The 20,705-nt window shown below is 52.1% G+C and overlaps 1 protein-coding gene across 2 annotated transcripts; it reads left to right on the plus strand.

The window, feature by feature from the left end:
* The first annotated feature begins 6,462 nt into the window (after window positions 1–6,462).
* Window positions 6,463–18,303, plus strand: LOC129074805 (cytochrome P450 4F3-like). 2 transcript variants are annotated; one of them, XM_054578672.1, is made up of 12 exons: window positions 6,463–6,666; window positions 9,423–9,561; window positions 11,187–11,240; window positions 11,336–11,463; window positions 12,747–12,868; window positions 13,578–13,848; window positions 14,190–14,256; window positions 14,420–14,549; window positions 16,995–17,128; window positions 17,227–17,291; window positions 17,469–17,551; window positions 17,928–18,303. In XM_054578672.1, the coding sequence occupies exons 1-12, from the start codon at window positions 6,463–6,465 to the stop codon at window positions 18,103–18,105; spliced, it is 1,575 nt and encodes a 524-aa protein (XP_054434647.1). In that variant the 3' UTR covers window positions 18,106–18,303. The 2 variants fall into 2 exon arrangements, with proteins under 2 accessions (XP_054434647.1, XP_054434646.1); XM_054578671.1 differs by having other exon boundaries at window positions 6,463–6,660; window positions 9,417–9,561.
* Window positions 18,304–20,705: the final 2,402 nt, after the last annotated feature.

Consider the following 20,705-nt stretch of genomic DNA (forward strand, 5'->3'; position numbering starts at 1 on the left):
GCCCAGGGCCAGGAGCACAGCTGGCCCGATTCCTGCCCTCAAGAGGACGGGGGAGATAAATGTTGAGCAAATAATTCTACACATAAATATTTATTTAAACCTGTGACAAGTGCTCCAAGGGAGAGGTCGTTTGTACTGGGTGAGCATAATGTTGGTGGGGGTGGCTCGGGGAGGGCTTCTCTGATACTGAAGTGGGAGCAGAATTTGAGTGGTGACAAGGGACAGAAGAGCATTCCTGGCAGAAGGAACAGCGTCTGCAGGTGTCGAGATGAGGATGAGCTCAAAGGACTCCCAAGGGGCCAGGGTGGCTGGATCTGAAGAATGGGGCAGATTGGAGGGAGGGTGGCAGGAGCCAACTGCTTAGAACTGTGGGCCATGCCACGGTTCAGGCCTGGTGGGAAGGGCAATAGGGAGCTATGGGGGGTGTGTGAGCAGGGACACAGCATGGAATGATCAGACCTTGCATAATCGACATTCTAGAAAGGGGAGCAGATAAATGATTAATAAGCAAATAAATAAGCAAATTTTACACAGGGCCGTAGAAACCACTGGTTTTATTGTGAGCAAAATAAGGAGGCACAGAGAGTCCTGAGCAGAGGAGGGGCGGGATTTGTCATATCGTCTTTGGCTGCTATGTTGCATAGAGGCTGCAGAAGGATGGGCCGAGGGAGGTGGGGTGCAGGTGACTGCATTAGTCCAGGCGAGAGATGATGGTGGCTCCAACCAAACTGGGAGCGGTAAAGGTGGGGAGGGGCGAGTGGATTTGATGAGGAATGGTTGTTTTATGAAGGTAGTCCTGGTAGGTCTGCCAACAGATGGAACGAGGGGTCCATGAAAAGGGCAGGACTCCAGGCTTGAACACCTGGAAAGATGGAGGCACCATCAACTGAGATGGGGAATGTTGAATGAAGTAAGTTGTTTTGGGGAGTGAGATTAGCATGTGGGTTTGGGCCAGGAGGAGTTGGAGCATCAAACTGGCAATTGGATAGATTGGTCTCAAATTTGGAAGAGAGTTCTGGGCTAGGATATGCATTTGGGAAGCCTCAGCATTTAGATGGTGTTTAAAGCCCAAAGACTGAGTGAGATACGCGTGTGTGTGTGTGTGTGTGTGTGTGTGTGTAGGTGTGTTCACGAAGGAGGGATTTAAGGATCAGGCCCTGGGGGTCTGCAAAATTAATAGAACAATAAAGAGATTTAAAATTGAGTGCTTCCTGTGTATCCTTCCCATTTAATATTCTCATTTAATTCTCACAGGTACTGTTGCATGACATGGGTGTTGTTATTGTCTCATTTAACTGAGGTGGAAATTGAGTCCCCCAGAGTGAAATAACTGACCCCAGCTTCAACAACGATACCATTGTGAACTCAGAGGGGGCCCTAAGTCCTTTTCTAACCCATTTCTTGGGCGTCCTGGTCCTGCCCTGGATCCCTAGACTTTCTGCCTAGAAGGGGCGTTAGCAGATAGGGCGTGGCGCGGGGGGGGGGGGGGGGGTGGACTTGGAGATGCGTCAAAGCTGGGCTGTTGGTCCTGGGGCGCCCTCGGGTGGCATGTACTGGGATGGTCTGTCGGAATGCCCTGTCCAAGGCTACTTCTGAGAGTGATCGAAAACATGTGGTCCCGGGCCATGAAAGAATCACCCGCTCTTGCTGACGCTGCCTGTCAAACACTCCTGACCCGACGGAGGTTCTCCAAACCCTCATCATTCTCCAAACACTGCACCAGCTTCCCTCAACCCCATCCCTCCGCCCCCGACCAACGCCTCGGTGCAAAAATATCTTGACCTTGGGAGTAGACATACATGGGTTCCGCTTCGTTGCGGTGGCCTTAGCACAGGACTGCCCCTTTCTGCACTTCGGGTCTCCTGTTGATTTTACAGGATCATCATGCCTGTAATGCACGTCGACTTTCTGCTTAGGATCTTGGTGAATGCGTGGGGCAGGAGAGGAGGCCTGAGGTCCCTTGGGGCCAGGACTGGGCTCCACCTGCTTGTGATTCTTAAAATACACCTGGTGCTGTCTCAGACGGCTGTGGGGCCTCGTTTCCCTACTGAGCGTGTCAGAGGCTCCCTCTGCTGGGAGGTTCTGGAGCGACAGGCTCTAAGGAGTTTGGTGGGGGGCGGGGAGAGAGAGAGAGAGACAGAGACAGAGACAGAGAGAGAGACAGAGACAGAGAGAGACAGAGAGACAGAGAGACAGAGACAGACTGAGTGACTGGGTGTATTGGAGAGAGAGCAGGGAGGGGAGAACCCCACTCATTGAACGACTGTAACTGTCCACGTCAGGCTGTGCTCCTGCTCAAGCCAGGAGTCCCTGCCCAGATCCCCACCCTGCCTTGCAGCAAGCAGGACATTCAGGAGAAGTAATGGGCTCACAAGCAGCCCTGACTAGTGACAGCTGGGTGCTCGTTCTCCGCTCTCTCCCAAAAGTCCCCAGAGGGAGCGAGCCCCAGGTGCCCGCGACGGGAACTTCCTTTCCTTTCCGAGGCAGGTTTTCCCCGCTGCCTTCCCTTCCCTGTCTCACTACCCCACTGCCCTACTGGTATTACTTGGGATCACCTCCCAAAGCAACAACTTGCAGTTGAATTTTTGGTTCAGAATAAAGTATTTGCATCTGAGTCCTTGTATCACAGCCTACGTTCAGGGAATGCAAACTCACATACGTACGCAGGCCTGTTGTTATACCCAACCTTCGACCCCCGCAGGCCGGTAAGTTCGCCCTTTTTACTGAGGAGGAACGAGAGCGTCAGAGAGGGCAAGTCACTTGCCCAAGGTCCACAGCTGGAGAGCGGCAAAGCTGGGCTTTGACCCTGGGCCATCTGACCCCAAGTCCAGTACTTGCTCCCCTCCTGGGAGCCCTCTTCTTTGCAAAGGGCGGAGGGGTGGGGTCCTCCACCGCTAGTAATGTCCACGCTGTGTGTAGCAGAGGATGTAAGACTCAGTCACGGCTGGTTTCTGTGTCTTCATTCTGTCATGAAATAAGAGAAATAATGGCAAACACATGCTTGGTGCTGGCCGTGTGTCAAGGGAATGTTGTTATAAGCACTTTATTTATCTCCTGTCTCCAAATATCGCATGGGCTTGATGGGAAAAAGTTGCAAAAGTAAAAATTTTAAAGGGAAATCCTACTTCTGCTCTTCACCCCAGCCCAGGAGTTTATTTAGATTTTGTTTTTTTAGTTTTTAAAAATTGCATATATGAGCATTTTCATATATATATCTATACACACACACATACATTTATGCACACATAACCACTTTTTAAAGAGAATTTTTAAAAAGATTTTATTTATTTATTTTTAGAGAGAAGAAGATAGGAGAAAGAGAGGGAGAGAGACATCCATCAGTTGCCTCTCATACACACCCTGTCCGGGGACCAAACCTACAACCCAGGCATGTTGCCTTGACCAGGAATGGAACAGGTACCCTTCACTTTGTGGGATGACACCCAACCAACTGAGCCAAACTGGTCAGGGCAAGAGAATTTTTTATAAGAATTTATTTGAGCCAAACTGATGACATATGCCAGTGAGCAAGATCTCAAATGCTTCCATATGTAATCATTTTTTGAGGATTCCAAAGAGATTGAAAAATACGATCTGTTCCAGTTAGACTATTACTGTATAATGAACTTCCTGGAAGTTTATTAGGTTCAACTGACAAACTTTAGTTTGCTCATCCGTTTGCGATTTGGCAGGTCTCAGTTGGGTTGGCTTTCTCTATTCTATATGGCCTCAGCTGGGAGGCTTGCCTGAAGCCAGTAGATCCACTTCCAGAAGAACTCAGCCTCATGACTGGCTGTTTGGTGTCAGCTGTTGGCTGAGGTCCTCAGTTCCTGACAATGCCGGGCCTCTCTGTGGGGTTGCTGGGGCTTTCTCGTCTCATGGCAGCTTTGTCCAAGGGTCCTGGAAGGAAGCTGCAAGTCTTCCCATGATCTAGACTCCAGGTCCCAGAAGACACTGAGGATAACTCAGGTTCACAGAGAGAGGAATTAGATTCACCTGTGAATTAGTTAGTGTTCTTCAGAGAAACAGAACTAATAGCATCTATCTAGTAATCATCTATTTATCCATTCATCCATTATGTATTCATCATCTATCTATTATCACCTATGTGACATAAATCTTATATACACATTCATATCTTAAGATTTATACAGACTTACCTTAAGGTATATATTTTTCTCAAGAGAAAAAATATATATTCATTTATTCTACTTACTTGGGAAGGAGAGGGGACAAATGACTTCTTTTTATGACACATCACACTTCACAAGTCTGCCCACTGCAGATTTCATGCTAGTCAGCCTATTTTTTGTGAACAGTCATCACCCAGTAAATAGAGAGAGATTGAGAGACGCAGTAGGTGTATCAGCAAACTATTACCACATAACAAAGATCTCCTCAAACTTAGTGGCTTAAAACAATGACCATTTTGTTTTCTCTTTTGATTCTGCACATCAAACGGCCATTTGGAGGCTCAGCTGGGCCAGACGGTCTAACTGGCTCTCTCGTGTGGCTGGCAGTTGATAACTGGCTGTTGGCAGGGAGATCAGCGGGGGCTGTTGATCAGAGTTTTACACTTGTGAGGACTTTCCACGTGGCCTGGACTTCCTTACAGTATGCAGTGTGTCTTATGAACAAATAGAAGTGTCAGCGGCCAGGCCATCTGATGAGATGGTGCCCTGCCAGGCTGGTTTCTTTGTTTCCATTCACAACGGTCAGGCCCTGGAGGCAGGGCTGTGGTGCCCTGGAGACTCTGGGGAGGTACTTGGGACAGGACTCTATGATCAAGTTCAAGCTTTTAACTGTCCAGCCCTAGCCTTGGAAGGGTAGGGTAGTAAACTTGGGGGCCCAGAGTCACCTTTGCTTACCCCCCAACCTGCTCTTCATCCCACAAGGGAGGTTCTGAGTCCTGAGGATGCAGCACCCACACGATGTGATGCTGACGGGTTCCTCTTGGGACCCAGCAGGCTCTGGCTTCAAACTTTGGGTGACTGCCACCTGGGAGGAAGCATCCTGGTGTACAGGGATTGGCTGGCTCAAAATCCTCCAAGCCCAGCCTCCTCCAGTTAAGAGGGCAGCCAGGAACCGAGGACCCTAGGAGGAAGGCCAGGAGGTTGCTCGGGACAAAGTGCTCCAGGCAGAAGGTGCCAGGCTGAGGCTACTGGGCTAAGGTACTCCAGGGAGAAGGTGCCAGGCTGAGGCTACTGGGCTAAGGTACTCCAGGGAGAAGGTGCCAGGCTGAGGCTACCGGGCTTAGGACCATGGCCCGGGGTGGGGTGGTGTGCTGGCCAAGGCAGGGTGGCTCCAGGGATCCAGCCGGCCCCGCGGGGAGGGGGACTTCCTTGTAACAGGAGCCCCTGGTTACCTTCCACTGGCTCGTTACCGGACAAAAGGACCCGTGGGAGGGGTGCCCAGATGCTGTTACCGAAACAATAACACCCTCCTTCCCCGGGACCCCTCGGTTGTGGGTCCTTTGCCCTCCACCGTTGGAATTACGGCTCTGAATGAGAGTTCGGTGAAAAGGAAAGAAACTATTTATTCAAAAGTTATACAGGTTTGATTAATGGCTAAATGTCACCCTTAAACCTCAAAATCCCTTCAAAACAACCACCAGCACACACACCGTCCTGCCTTCCCCCCCTCTGCCCAGTCAGGCCAGTCAGGCCAGTCAGGGTACCGTCCTTCAGAAGAAAAAGAACAGAAGTCCGGGGCTCGGCCAGGCAGGCCTCTCACGCGTCTCAGCACCATCCTCTGCGTCGCCAGGATCTCCAGCTCTTAGTCCATAACCATGTGGCACCTTCTCCCGGCCCACTAGCAAGAGTCCTTGCTCCCCTCTTTCTTCCCGCGTGGTCTTCACACTGTTCCCCAGAGTCTGTGTCCCTTTCTCTCTCCTGCAGGCCTCTCTCTCTCTCTCTCTCTCTCTCTCCCAGTTACCTTCTGTATAAAGTCTTTGAAACCTTTCTGATTAGCTTTGGTGATATACAAAATAACCCCCTTTGCATATGAGGAATGAAGCTATCCAGTTACTGACATACAAAATCACTCCCAAGGCTCCCATCCCCCATGGCGGTCTGCCCTGGGGTGGGGAGAATATATATTTTTCTTGGACACACCAATCTATGGACCCCGTTACAAATACCCTTTGGGGGGGCCCTGGCTGTGCCCGTTACAGGCTGATTCCTTTCAGCGGTTCTTCAGTTGTCCGTCTTTCTCCCTTTTCCTTCATTCCCTCTCTCTCTCTCTTCCTCTCCCTCTCCCCCTGCACTTCCCTGGGTCTCCCTTCCCTCCTGAGCCCCATTCTCCCATCTCCGAGCCCTCCCTGCCCTGGCCCAGCACCCGCCTGCCCCTCTGTGTCCCTGTCCCTCACACATCTGCCTCTGCCTGTGAGCGGGTCTCTGCCCTGAGCTCACCTGGTACTGCCCCCCTCGGCCTCAGGAGCGCCCCCTCTGTCCGCCCTGCAGGATGCTGCAGCTGAGCCTGCCCTGGCTGGGACTGGGGCCCCTGGTGGCCTCCCCGTGGCTACTCCTGCTGCTGCTGGCGGCCTCCTGGCTCCTGGCCCGCGCCCTGGCCTGGTCCTACAGATTCTACGACACCTGCTGCCGCCTCCGATGTTTCCCAGAGCCCCCACGGCGGAACTGGTTTCTGGGTCACCTGGGCCTGGTGAGTGTGGGCAGCAAAATGAGTCTTAGGTACCAGGGTGGATGGGCTCCTCGAGGGGCTGGGAACGTGGCTCCGGGCCTGGGCTGGGGCCCGGGCCCAGGGCAGCAGAGAAGCAAGAGGGCCCTCTTCCCTCACTCCCCAGCAGGTCCGTTTCTCCCCTCTCTGCACCCCATGCCCCCACACCTTTCTTGTTTTTACCATCGCTTGCCCCACACCTGCTCCAACTCCTGTTCCTGCCTGTCTCTCCTCATCAGTGCACCTCAGAGGCTTTCTCAGGTGTGCTGCACAGAGCCAGGTGTCCTGGTGTCCCCACAGTCCCCGCCGCTGCGCTGGAGGCCTCCGTGAGTCCGCTCCCTGCCTGGCCCACCTCTGTTGGCCTCAGCCAGTGTCGGCTCTTCTCCGGGCCTCTGCTTCCCCAGAGGAATGAACTGTGACCTCCGCACCCCCGCCCCGTGGGGCACCGCTGGCCCACAGTCTCTCCTGTCTGACTCCCCAGGTGTTCCTCTTTCCTTGCCCTCCACTGCCAGGTTTATGAGTGGGCCCCACTGCCCACCTTAGATCAAAGTCAACCACTTCACCTTTCAGAAGAAACCACTCTGGCCTCTGCCCTTGCAGCCAAACTTCCTCTTGCCCATCCCCCACTCCTGGTCTTATTCCCAGAGGCCTTTGTCTGTGCTGCATCCTCCCCCACCTGCCACACTTACACTCTGGACTCTGCAGTCAGCAGTAAAGGCTCTACCTCCAAAGCCACTGATCTGAGTGTTGCACTCTCTGACCAGAAGCCCCTCTTCCTTCCAGCTTCCTTCCGCCTCTTCTTCTCCCATCTTAGACCCGGCCAGGGTATCCAGTCCCTTCCCCGTCTGACCCCGCTTCCCTGGATACGTTTAGCTTGGATTCCACCCTTTGCACGTGGGCTGAAGTCTGATGCCACTTGAGCTTTCCTTCAAGGCCCTTTGGAAAACTTTTGCCTGTTTGAGCTGTCACCATGTCCTCTGATCAGTTCTCCATGATAATGCCAGAGAAGCTCATGAAGAGAGACAAAAGGGTGGCGACTAACCCCCAACCCGCCCGCCTCCAGTGCTGCATGATTGCACACGGCCGCCTGTCTGCGTGCTCAGCTCTCTCCTCAAGGACAAAGACTTGCCCTCCCTTGTTGCCTCCATTTCCCCACTTGATCCTCACCTGCGCTTATCTGACCCACCCCGTCATGCTCCTGTGAGGGGAATGTGAACTCCAGGTCCCTTAGTCCCATCTTGTCCACCTCCAAGCGACTCTGACCTTGTTGACTGCTCTGCCCTCTTGGAACCACCTTGTTGTCTTGGTTCCAGCCCAAGTCCTTGCCCTAGACTTTTTCAACCGCCCTGTGCAGCTGGGGTGATTCTAGAGGCACAGGGCCATTTTGGAATGTTCTCAGCAAGCCCTAGAGGCAGAAAGTGTTGGAAAGTTACTGCAGTTGCAAATCCTCCTTGGAGGACTTGCACATGGAGCACAGTCTTGGGCGCTCTTTCCTCCTCCAGTCCCACTTGCTGGGTGACTTTAGCTGAGTCACTCTTCCTCTCTGGAATGGTCTCATCAAGTGCCTCAGGGTCCTTGGAGAGCAGGGAGCAGGTCATAAGGTACAAACAACTTAAGCCCACTTGCCTGGAGCCCCTGGCGGACTTGTCAGTCTCTGATGGGGCATCCTGAGGGACGGGAGAGAACGCCTTGCCAGGAGGTGATCTATCCTCCTTCCCCTTTTGGGGGACTTGGCTTCAGTTTCTCATTTGTAAGTGGTGCGATTAAGAGACCTGTCCATAGCTTCAGGAGAGACAGATAGACTGGATGTCCTATGAGAGATGATGGATGGACGGATGGTATATAGACAGATACTATAAACAAAGATGATGGATGGATGGACAGAGGGATGGATAGATATATCGATGACTAGACTATGGATGGATAAATGATGGATGAATAGATAAACAGATTATGAATGGATAGTTGATAGATGATGGATGAATAGACTGGTAGATTAATAGATATAGCTAGATGATATATATAGATGACTTATAGATTGATAGATAGATATAGAGAGATGATACATAAATAGGTGATAGATGGATACATATGTACAAGCAGGAGATAGATGTATGCACACTGTGTATGTGCTTATTTCTTTTACTCCTGTTTATCTGTCTCTATGTGTTCTTCTCTGTCTCTCCCTCGCTCTTTCTCTGTTTCTCTCTTTATCAGCCCCTATTTCTCTGTCCATCTCTCAACTCCCTGTCTGCCTCTCCTCATCTCCATACCATCCATGGAGATCCCATCACCCTCACAATCAACCTCCTGCTCTACCCACCCTCGGTTCTGGGCTTGATGTCCTCCCCTCTCCGCCTTTCTCTGTCACTCACTTATTTCACCCCAGATGTGCTGAACTCCTTCCTGCTGCTCACAGCCAGGTGGTAGCTCTTTCACCTCTAGGCTTTTGAGTAATCTATTCCTTTCCATGCAACCATTCTCTCTCTCTCCCCCCCCACCCCCGCCCCACACACACAGAGATAAAAAGAGTGAAGGAACAGGGAGAGACATATAGGTAGATAGGCTCAAGAAAAGACAAACAGAGACCAACACAGAGAAGCAGACATAGTGAGGTGGAAGCAGGTGGAGACCAATAATCCAGGCAGGAGTTAGGGGGGTGAGCAGGGTGCAGTGAGTAGGGGGTACAGTGGGGAGTTGTAGCCCCTGCCATGCTTTGCCTCATCTCCACTCATTCCCAGGTGAAGGACAATGAGGAGGGCATGCAGCTTGTAGAGAAACTGAGCCACTGCTTCCGTGACATCCATCTCCGGTGGCTTGGGCCCTTCCACCCCGTCCTGCAGTTCGTCCACCCTAAGTTCATTGCCCCCCTGCTCCAGGCTCCAGGTATCTCTCCCAGGAACCCCCACCCGCTTCCTGTGCTTCAGCTCCCAGCCGTTCTCACCCCTAGGCAGACCGGTCTGAGCAGGGGGATGGGGCAACATTGGTAGAGACCAGAGCTGGGACTCTTACCTCTGCTGGGTGACCCTAGGACCTGGGAAGGTCCCTGACCCTCTCCAGTTGCCAAAGTTCCAATTTTGAGTGGTGGGACCTCAACACTGTTGGCCTAAGTAAAGAGAGGGGATCTGTTACCTGGGATGCTCAAGGAGGACTGTCCGTGGGCACGGCTGGGTCCAGGTCTTAAAGAAAGCTATCGGAAACGGGTCTTCATCTCAGACTTCTCTGTTCTGCACCAGCTTTGACTCTCGCTGTGGTGAAAATTTGTCCCAGAACTCACCTGCTCTGGAAAAGGGAGCTCATTCTGCACAGGCCCACGAAAAATGGCAGGATTCCTTAAATTGGCCTGGCCTGGATTATAGGGACCAGTTCCTCATGTGGTCATTGTGACTTGATTGCCCAGGCTCAGGGCGCTAAGCCTAGCTCTGGAAGGGAGGATGGGCTGGAATGGCCACCCTCCTAACTGCTTGGGTTGAGAGCGGTGGAGGGATGGGGTGCTGGTTCCAGTAGGAGGGCATGGGCGCTGGACAGGCCGATCCCAGATGTCCCTCCACAGGCATCCTTGCTAGGTGGGCATTTCCTGGGTGAGAAAACAGGCTCAGAGAGTCATAGTGACTCCTCAAGGCCACAGGACATGCAGAGGCTTCCATCTTAGTTCTGGCTGTTCTCAACTGCCCTCCCTAGCTGCCCCTGATGGGAGGGACCCTAAGCTAGAAGGGGATTTGGGACGAGAAGGCGGATGGCCAGACTATTGTCAGGGAAGGTCCACCAGACCCCAGGTTGGTTAACTGTGTCTGGTTGGCCTTCGGGGGCAGGAACAGTGGCAGCTCGTCACGATGAGTGGAGCTCAGTATCTGGGAGGGATCCCCTGGTCTCTTTAAGGACAGAGGAGCCCCTGAGTTAAGTGCTTAATGCAGAGTGAGAATACTGAGGAAGTCTGGGTCATGCCTCAGCCATGTCTGGGGCATTAATGGAACTGTATTTAAGTCCTGTTTGTGGGACACACTGAGGTCATGCCAGATTGTCTTTGGGGCCATGTCAGAGCATGCTATGTTATGACAGGGAACGGTATGCATGTTGGAGCCATATCAGGACATGTTAACACATCTTGGGGCATGTCCGATGTCCCAGGAGGTGTCAGAGAGTGTTGGGGCAGACAGATGTCTAAGGTCCCTGTAAAGGCATTTTGTAGTGTGCTGGGTTGTGCTCTGCGGTGTAGAACATGTTGGATCATGTAAGAGCCATGTCAAGGTGTGCTGGGCATATCATGCCATGTTGGGGTGCATCTAAACATGTAAGGGTGTGTCTTTGGGCTCTGTCTCTGCTCTGTGTTGTGGCCTGGTTTGGTCCCCCTTGGCCTCCCACTTCCTCCCTGTTTCCTCTGCCCTTGTCCTATTTCTGCTATGCTGGGCTTGGAGGGGGAATGCAGACCCCTGGCTGGGCTCCTTCTCCCTCCTCCAAAAGTCCCACTTCTCCCCCTCTGCATGGTCCCTGATGGTTCTCATTCATGTCAGCTACCACCATGCCCAAGGACACGTTTGTCTATTACATCATGAAGCCTTGGCTGGGTGAGTAACTGAGGGTGATGGGGTTTGGGACACCACCCTTGGGGGGCCAGGGGAAGGCACTGCCCTTGCCCACTCCCTGTGGCCATCTCTACTAGGGGATGGGCTTCTGCTAAGTGATGGTGACAAGTGGAGCCACCACCGCTGTCTGCTGACACCTGCCTTCCACTTTGATATCTTGAAGCCCTACATGAAAATTTTCAGCAAGAGTGCAGACATCATGCACGTGAGTTCTTTAAACCCAGAGTCCCAGCTGGAGCCTTGGGAAAGCGGGGGTGGCCTCAGACACAAGCTCTGGAGTCCTGGCTCTGTTGGATGGAGATAATAATCCTTTATTAAAGGGTGGTCATGATGGTGTAATGGAATCCTGTTCTTGGCACTAGTGTTCAGAAGGCTTTAGTTTCTAGTCTGCTTCCTGAAGCCCTCTAAATTCAAGATCATAGCCATAAATATTGAATAGTAACCTTTTCTGCATAACATACCACCTTAAAACCCAATTAAGTATTTGTTATTGCTCACAAGATGATGGGTCAGTTGAGTAGTTCTTGTCTTGGCTGGAATCACACAATGTCTGGGGTCCTGATGGGGTTCAGAAGACAGCTCTGCTGATGCTGATCCAGGCTCAGCCTTGTCTCATGTCTGAGGCTTGACAAGCTGTTGGCTGGTCTAGGATGGTGTTGGTCATACAACTGGACTCCTGCATTTGCCTTTTATTTTCTAGTAGGCTAGCCTGGGCTCTCTTGCATGGTGGAGAGTACATTCCAAGCGAATGAGCAGAAACATGCAGTACCTCTTGAAGCCCAGTTTCAGAATGATCACACCATCATTTCCATCTTCTATTGGCTGAAGCATGTCCCACATCCAGCTCAGATTCAAGAGGTAGATGAAGAGGTTCTACCTCTTGATGGAAGAACTGTAGTGTCTCATTGCAAAGGATGAGGACATAAGGAGGGGCAAAAAAAAAAAGGAAACATTTTGCAGTCACCTACCACTATGATGGTGATGAAGATGATGATGATAGCTAACAGTTACTTACATAGCACTTACTGTATACTAAAAAATGATGTGCCCATTTTATGGCATATGTTGTATAATTTAATTTTAACAACTCTACGAGGTAGAGATGACTATTATTGCCACTTTTCAGAGGATGGAACAGAAGGTCAGAGAGCTTAGGGAGCTTGCCTGAGTTCACATAGCTAGGGAGTGACTTATGAATGGTGGATCAGGAATTTTAACCTGGTTTGTCTGACACCAAAATAGGTCATCTTAACTTTACTGAAAACTTGGCAGGCGGAGCCCAGAGGAGGGCAATGACTTTGAACCCAAGTCTTCTGACTCTCAGCATTGGGGTCTTCATGTCTTAAGAGTAACAGATTCCACTCCCACTCATGCCTGGTCCTCCCTGGGGATGGGCGCCTGGGGCAGAGGACAAAGAGAGCCCACCCAGGTAGCTGGGCTGGCAGAAGGGCTCAGGGAAGGCACAGCTCTGTCCCCTTCTCTGTCCAGGCCAAGTGGCAGTGCCTGGCCTCGGAGGGCCACACCCGCCTGGACATGTTTGAACACATCAGCCTCATGACCCTGGACAGTCTCCAGAAATGTGTCTTCAGTTTTGACAGCAATTGCCAGGAGTGAGTCTCTGTCCAGAGCCTGGGAACATGAACCATAGACCCAAGGGAGTAGATGGAGGGAGGACTGACCAGGATAATCACCAGGGCCTTCCTGGAGGAGTTGGGTCAGAGCTGGATGTTGAGAGACAAAGACAAGGAAAGAGAAAGCATGATCCTCTCAGGTAGGTAGAAATGTATGCTAAAGGACAGGAGGCTAGAATGAGCAGAGTATGTGTATCAGTGAGGAGACACTTTGGACGAGGTGGGAGGACTTGGCAGGGGCTAGACCTTAATGACATTCCAAAGCCAGGCAAAGAGGTATGAACTTTATCCTGAGTTTTCCAGGGAGCCATGGAAAGTGTCTGAGCAGATGAGGGTTGTGGCCAAAGCCGAGCTTTGAGTCTATAGCCTAGAGATGATCAACTGTTGTGTAGACACAGGATGCAAGGAGACTGTGAAGAGGAAGACTGAGCTTAGTGGAGAAAATGGGGCATATTTGAGAGAAACCAAGGAAGAATGGGCAAGTCCAGTGATTGCACAGGGGAGACAGGAGGTGAGCACGATGCCTAAGCTTTGTCCTGGGATCTAGGACGTGAAGCAGCTCAGAGAGGTGGAAGCATGTTTGGAGAGCTCTTGTGGATTGAGCATGGTCTTGGGCTCTGGCAGGGATGGGAGTTCTCCCAGGATTTCATGTGTGTTAAGGACCTGCCTTTTCTGGCCTTTCCTGCAGGAATCCCAGCGAATATATTGCTTCCATTTTGGAGCTCAGTGCTCTCGTGGTAAAGCGGGCCCAGCATCTATTCTTGCGCATGGACTTCCTGTACCACCTCACCCCCAATGGGTGGCGCTTCCGCAGGGCTTGCAAGCTGGTGCACAACTTCACAGACGCTGTCATCAGGGAACGACGTCGCGCCCTCATCAGTCAGGGTTCCCATGACTCCCTCCAAGCCAAGGCTAAGGCCAAGACTTTGGATTTCATTGATGTTCTCCTGCTGGCCAAGGTGGGCTTCTCCAGGATCTGAATTCAAGAGGTAGAATGGGCATTGGTTTCAAATGTCAGATCAAAGAACTTGGCCTTGAAGCAGAGGGCACTGCAGAGCCATGGAGGATGCTTGAGGAAGGGAGGAGTGGGGGTGAGATAAGCTGCAGACATGGCTATGCAGAAAGCTGTCTGGAGGGAGGACACAGAAGGCGGGAGACCAGGGAGGAAGTGTGTCGGGTGAGCTCTGGACCTGAGGAGGGAAGGGTCCTGCTTGGATAATGAAGCTCCAGGGACTGTTTCAGGTTAGACACAGACACCCTCAGGGCCAGCGTGATATGAGGTATCTTGCCCTTTCTCCAGGGTGAAGATGGGAAGAGGTTATCAGACGAGGACATCCGAGCCGAGGCTGATACCTTCATGTTTGAGGGTAAGGGTCCCGGTGAGGGACCACAGAGGGGGTGGGTCTCTCCATCCAGGGACTTGGCTGGTGGCAGCACCCCATCCCGCCCGACCCGCCCTGCCCTCCCCGAGGGCCTTCACAGAAGGGTCTCTGGCTGCCCCTTAACATAAGGTGTCCGACTGCCCCTCAGGCCATGACACCACAGCCAGCGGCCTCTCCTGGGTCCTGTACAACCTGGCAAGGCACCCGGAATACCAGGAGCGCTGCCGGCAGGAGGTGCAACAGCTCCTGGGGGACCGGGAGCCTCAAGAGATCGAGTGGTGAGTGCAGGTTCTCCTGGCTCTTCCTGAGCCCCGCCCCCGGCACTGGCTCTGCTCCCCAGCGGGGAGGAGGGAGGAGCTTTGTTGTTGGGGAGCGTGGCATTCAGTCATCCCATCATCCCCTTTAGAGGGGATGGAAGCAGAGCGCAGAGGCAGGGCCTGGCATCCAGCCTGGATAGCAGGGGGACATTTGCCAGCTTTGGGGACAGGAAGATCTGAGTGTCTCCATTTATCACCCCACTAACTTGCTATGTGACTGTACTAAAATCAGGTTCCTTTCCTGAATGCTGCTCCTCTCCTCTGCAAATCTCGTGTGGGTGTCAGTCTCACGCCCACAGGGCTGCTTGGAAGAACAGAGGTCACCCGGCCTGTGTTCAGCTTCTCCTCCCTCTCTTACATTTCTGTCTGACATTGCAATCTTTCCCCAAAGACCCCTGCTCCCCTTAATTTTTCTCTTTTATCTAATTCCCACCTAATAGTCTATTCCAGGGATTCCCAAGAAGCCTTTGGGGGGTAAAAAACCATCTGTCTTTTCATTCAGCGAACATGGCCACGCTGCCTGCTCTTTCCCAACTCAGCGTCCAGTCCCATCTGTGAGGCACTTGGGCAAGGCTGGGGCCGAGAGGAGAGGAGGTGAGAACGGGTAGTGAAACAGCAAACAGGATTCGCCACATTGAGTGGACAGCGCTCCTGACCAAGCGATAGCTTGTGCGAAGGCCAGAAGCGTGCAGGAGTGAGCCTGGCCTATTTGGGAGGGAGTGAAGTTGGCTGGGTCCTTGTGGCATTCACAGTGTGAGGAACCAGAGGGCTCCCACGGACGCTGCGCTGGTCATGGAAGCCCCCCTGGGAGTACTTGGGAAACCGTGTTAGGAGTTTGCAAGGGTGTCACTTCAATTCTGGGAAGTTGACGTAGGATAAAAGATAAAAGCAGGCAGGTGCTGCCATGAGGGTCTCACGTTGGGCAGAAGTCGTCAGGCAGTCGTGGCCACGTGCTCAGTCACCGGCAGGGGGCTGCCCAGGTGAGCGTGGCCTTGGTGTGGATGCTGCAGCAGTGCCCACACACCCTATCCCTGGAGGATGTCAGCCGTTGTTCTCCTTGCAGCTGCACAGCAGACTCTTTCTTGAAGGGAAAGTCATGACTAACATAAGGGCAATGGGGAGCCATGGGAGGTGTATGAGCAAGGGAGAGACAGGTCAGATGTGGGCATTAGAAATATCTCTCTGTGACTCCAGGGGTAAACTGGAGGGGGTGAGCTGGGGCCTGAGGGCTCAGGGCCCAGCTTGGGGCAAGTTCTGCAGGATGGAAAGGAGATGTTAGACTGGACAAACACTTTGCAGGAAGTGCCCTTTTCCCCTAGGCTTAGCATGGCAGCCCCGTGAGGTGGAGAAATGTTTTTCTCCCAACTTCAAAAAATTATGCACTTGGTAAAAATTCAAATGGTACAATACAAAGCGGTTCACAATGACTATAAGCCTTCCTCTTTTCCTTTCCTACCAGTTTTACTGAGCTATAATGGACATATAACACTGTGTAGGTTTAAGGTGTACCATGTGATGATTTGATAAACATTATTATTGCACAATGAGTACAATAAGGAGAGTTAACACATCCATCACCTTGTGCAGGTAGTAGATGAAGATCTAGTTCTTTTCCTTTCCACATCATCAGGTATCTGAGCACCTTCTACCAAACCATCTATCCATTGCCCAGGGTCCGTGGGGCCTCCTTTACCAGATGCTTACATGTCACCTATTTGCATGTGGTCTCCAAGCTCCCTATTCTTTTCCATGGGTCTGTTTTCCTGTTCCGGCAACAATATCACACCGGTGGGTGCTTTTTTAATTCACTGCTCTTTTGTTATGGGTTCTAGCATTCGGTAGATTGAGTTCCCTTTCTTTGATCTTTTATTTTTAAATTGACCTAGCTCTTAATGAACTTTAATTCTTTCAAAATAAATATCATAATCAAGTGCCAAACACACATGCATGTGTGCACGTGAGCGCGTAGATTTTATTGGATTGCATTAAATATATTGATTAATTTAGACAGAATTGGCACTTTTACATCGGGTCATCCCAACTTAGAGTATGGAGTGGATCTTATTTACTCAAATAACCTTCTAAAGCTGTCATAAAGATGTTTATTTTGGTGATTATATAATTTTAAAAGCTTTTTATGCAATAATTTTAAGATTACCCTCTGACTGCTGTGTTTTGCTCAGAAATGGTTTTAAAAATAGCAACCTACATTTTCTTCTAGCAACTTTTGTGATTTTTGACCTTCTAATGCTTAAAGCTTCGGTTCATCTGGAATGTATTTTGTTACAGGCACGAGGGTCAGAATGAGGTGGGAAGAGGATCTCCCGGGGCAGGAGGACCATGGGGGTGGCTGTGGGGAGTGTCTCTGGTTTTGCTCCGGGAACAACTGTTGGGGGTGTTCCTTAGGGACGACCTGGCCCAGCTGCCCTTCCTGACCATGTGCATCAAGGAGAGTCTGCGCTTGCACCCCCCAGTCACGATGATCGCCCGCCGCTGTACCCGGGACATTACGCTCCCTGACGGCAGGGTCATCCCCAAAGGTGCTGGCGGTGGCAGGGGGAGGGGCCACCGCGGCAGAAGGAGGGGCCCGTCTGGCAGGAGGGTCCTCTTGCCCTGACTGGCCCCTCCTCTCCCACAGGTGTTATCTGCGCTATCAGTATTTTTGGGACCCATCACAACCCATCCGTGTGGCCGGACCCTGAGGTGCTGCCTCCCGCTTCCCCTCATCCTTGTCCCCTCGCCTTGGGAGACCGAGGGGAGGGAGCAGGGTCCTGACCTGGCAAACCAAACACCCCTGCCCCCCATCACACACACCTGCCTCCCCAAGACAGGCTGTCCTGGGAGACCCCACCCAGCGGCCCCGTCTCGGCCTCCCCCCAGGTCTATAACCCCTTCCGCTTCGACCCGGAAACCGCCCCGAAGAGGTCACCTCTGGCTTTCATTCCCTTCTCGGCCGGGCCCAGGTGAGGGCAGCAGGAGGTGGGTGATGGGGCCGGGGACCTGGGACTGAGATCCCAGGCCCGGCAGTGGGGGCGGGGAAGGGGGAAGATAGGAGACTGTTAGTTCTGGCTCTCCTACCCTTCCCTCCGGAGGGTAGGTTACGGGTAAGGGTCTGGGGAAAGGGGGTTGGGTGGGTCCAAGGAGGGGACCCCGATGCGCCACAGCCCCTTTCCGCTGTGCGCTGGTCTGAGGTCGGGGCTGGAGCCAGGGCCTGTCCCAGGCCGCTCGGGGGTCCCCGGCTCGGTTAGGCCCCTTCTCCACCGCTGCGGGCGGGGATGGGGGTCCAGGGTCGGGTCCCGGGCGAGGTCTGAGCTCCCACTCCCGCCCGCCCGCCCGCAGGAACTGCATCGGGCAGGCGTTCGCCATGGCCGAGATGAAGGCGGTGCTGGCGCTCACGCTGCTGCGCTTCCGCGTCCTGCCGGACCAGGCGGAGCCGCGCAGGAAGCCCGAGCTCATCCTGCGAGCAGAGGGCGGGCTGTGGCTGCGGGTGCAGCCGCTGGGCGCGGGCCCTCAGTGACCCTCCAGCGCCTGGCCTGGCTCCAGCCCGCACACCTCCCCGTGCAGGGTCCCAGGAAAAACACTGTGCTGTCACCGCTGCCCCGTCTCTGAGCCCGCGACCCTGACTGCCTCTCCAGCCCAGCCCAGCCCAGCCCAGCCCAGCCCAGGTCCCCACGCTGATTGCGGGCTCTCCTCGGGCCCAAGCAAGGACTCTGTAGTGCCGGTAATGGGGAACCATGGCAGCTGTTTGAGCAGGAGGGCCCAGGGTTAAGGACGGGCTTAAAGGGCACATTTGAGGCTGTGAGTCACACAGGAGAAACCATAGCGACACTGGGCTCCGGCCACGCTGACCTCTCCTAATAAACGCAGTCTTTTCTCACCTCAGAATCCTTCACAGTGTTTCTGTGGTTACTAAGCTACAATGTGTCCTTAAAGATAACAAGCCCCAGGACCCACCTTGGGTCACCAGGACAAGGCTGCTCTTTGAGGAAGGTGGAGCGGGCGCCTAGAAGCAGCCAGGGCCAGAGGACCCTGGGTCGCCCACACCGAGCCGTGCTGCCAAGAGCACAGCCCCAGCCTGCTGTTTCCTGGCTGTTTGGCTTGGGGAACATCACTTCTCTCTCTAAGCCTCGGTTCCTTTACTCTTCACTAGTAGCCCTTCTATGCCCTGTTGTGGAGACTGAATAAGTAAGAACATGCAACACGACAGCCATCGCTGGGTGAGCTTCAGTCCTTAGTGGGGACGAACGTCCTCCCTTTTCCTGTCTGGGCCTCACATTCCAAATTTTGAATTTTTAAAGAATCATACAAGTTAATATTAAATTCAGGCGATGTGGCAACCTGCTGTTAAAGAAAACGATCAAAAAGTAAAATGTTAAGAAAAAAAAGAACAAGTGCCAAAAAAAAAAGCAAACCCCAAGAAACAAAACCCTGTCATTAGAAGATTCAGTAAATTAAAATATCGATGGTTACATCTGAGAAATTACAAGGGTGTTTGGTGCGAAGCTGGCCTGAAGCTAAGAACTGGAAAAACACACCTTTTTCCCCTAGAGATGCATGGCCTGGACTGGACTTGAGCCTATCGGATGTCCAGCCTTTGGGCGTCCCTGGGCCACACTGGAAGAAGAGTTGTCTTGGGCCACACATTAAATACAGAAACACTAAGGAAAACCCAAAAAATCTCATAATGTTTTAAGTAAATTTACGATTTCGTGTTGGGCTGCGAGGGCCCCGTGGGCCAGGGGTTGGGCACAGTGGGCTCCTAGACGCTCGAGGAAGTGGAGGTCTCCTGGGTCCGCAGCGGGTGAGAGGAGCCGGAGCGGGCGGGGCCACGCTCCCAGCAGCACCGCGGACAGCGGCTTCCCCGGTTCCGGCTCCCGGGCGGGGCGGGGCGGGGCGGGGCAGGGACGGGGGTCCAGGGGCCCAAGTGTCGGAGCGCGTCGGCGCCCGCGGGTGGGCGCTGGCAGACTCGCGCGCTGCACAATAAAGAAAAGCCTGCAACACAGAATGAGCAAGTATTTCATGTAATCAAAGCCGAAAAATCATTTTCCCTTGCTTTATTTAAAATATTTTTCTTGTTCCCATAATGACACACCTTCTTAGAAGAATGTGCAAATAGGAAAAGAGATAAAAGTTCCATAGCAATGGAAAAAGATCCATAGCAATAATCCAAACATAGCAAAACAATCAGCATTCCCTGACATATACCTATTACATACACACATGTAATCCTTTCACTTAAAAATTTTAACTTACATCTTAATGTATTCCATTTGCATGTAATCTTCTGTTTAAAAATTCTGCTTCACTGGCTTACAAACACATAAAAGAGGCTCAACGTCATTTGTCATAAGGAAATGCAAATCAAAACCAAAATGAGATACCACTTCACACCCACTACGATGGCAAGAATCTAAAAAAAGGAAAATAACAAGTGTTGGTGAGGATGCGGAGTAACTAAAACCCTCATACATTGCCAGCGGGAATGTATTCAGCCGCTGTGGGAAGAGTTTGATGGTTCCTCAAAGAATTAGGCCCCAAACTACCATATGACCCACCAATTCCACTCCCAGATTCATACCCAAAAGAATTGAAAACGGGCGTTGAGACAAAAACTTGTACACGAATGTTCCTAGTGACGCCATTCACATTTGCCAAAAACTGGCTTTAGTGAAACAATCCAATATCCGTGAAGAGATGAACGGATAAACAGAATGTGATCGGTCCTTACCAAGGAGCACGACAGGGTCACCAAAGCAAGGACGCGCTGGCACACGCGACGCCGCGGATGAACTTTGAAAACATTAAGTGAAAGTGGTCAGTCACAGAAGGTTTCGTATTGTGTCATTCCATTTACATGAAGTGTTCAGAACAGGCGAATCCAGAGAGACAGAGCAGACTCTTGGTTGTCAGGGGCCAGGCAGGGTCACCGGAACTGAGAGCGAATAGGGGCGGGGTTTCCTTTTCCGGTGATGAAAATGTCTTAGAAGTAGATAGCGGTGGTAGTTGCACAGCACTGTGATGTAATAAATGCTCAAAATTGTACACTTTACCGTGGGTAAAAGGGTCAATTTTATGTTATGTGATTTTTCGCCTCAAACAAAAAAGAGCTATTGTATC

The sequence above is a fragment of the Pteronotus mesoamericanus genome, unplaced genomic scaffold (genome assembly GCF_021234165.1).
Source record: "Pteronotus mesoamericanus isolate MK-2021 breed Mesoamerican mustached bat unplaced genomic scaffold, CSHL_Meso_final contig_502, whole genome shotgun sequence".
Taxonomy (NCBI): Eukaryota; Metazoa; Chordata; class Mammalia; order Chiroptera; family Mormoopidae; genus Pteronotus; species Pteronotus mesoamericanus.

Coding starts and splice junctions, on each gene's coding strand:
- LOC129074805 (XM_054578672.1), top strand. CDS start 6,463: ATGCTGCAGCTGAGCCTGCCCTGGCTGGGACTGGGGCCCCTGGTGGCC. Junction 12,869..13,577: donor TTTGACAGCAATTGCCAGGA/GTGAGTCTCTGT, acceptor CCTTTCCTGCAG/GAATCCCAGCGAATATATTG. Junction 17,292..17,468: donor CCGTGTGGCCGGACCCTGAG/GTGCTGCCTCCC, acceptor GCCTCCCCCCAG/GTCTATAACCCCTTCCGCTT.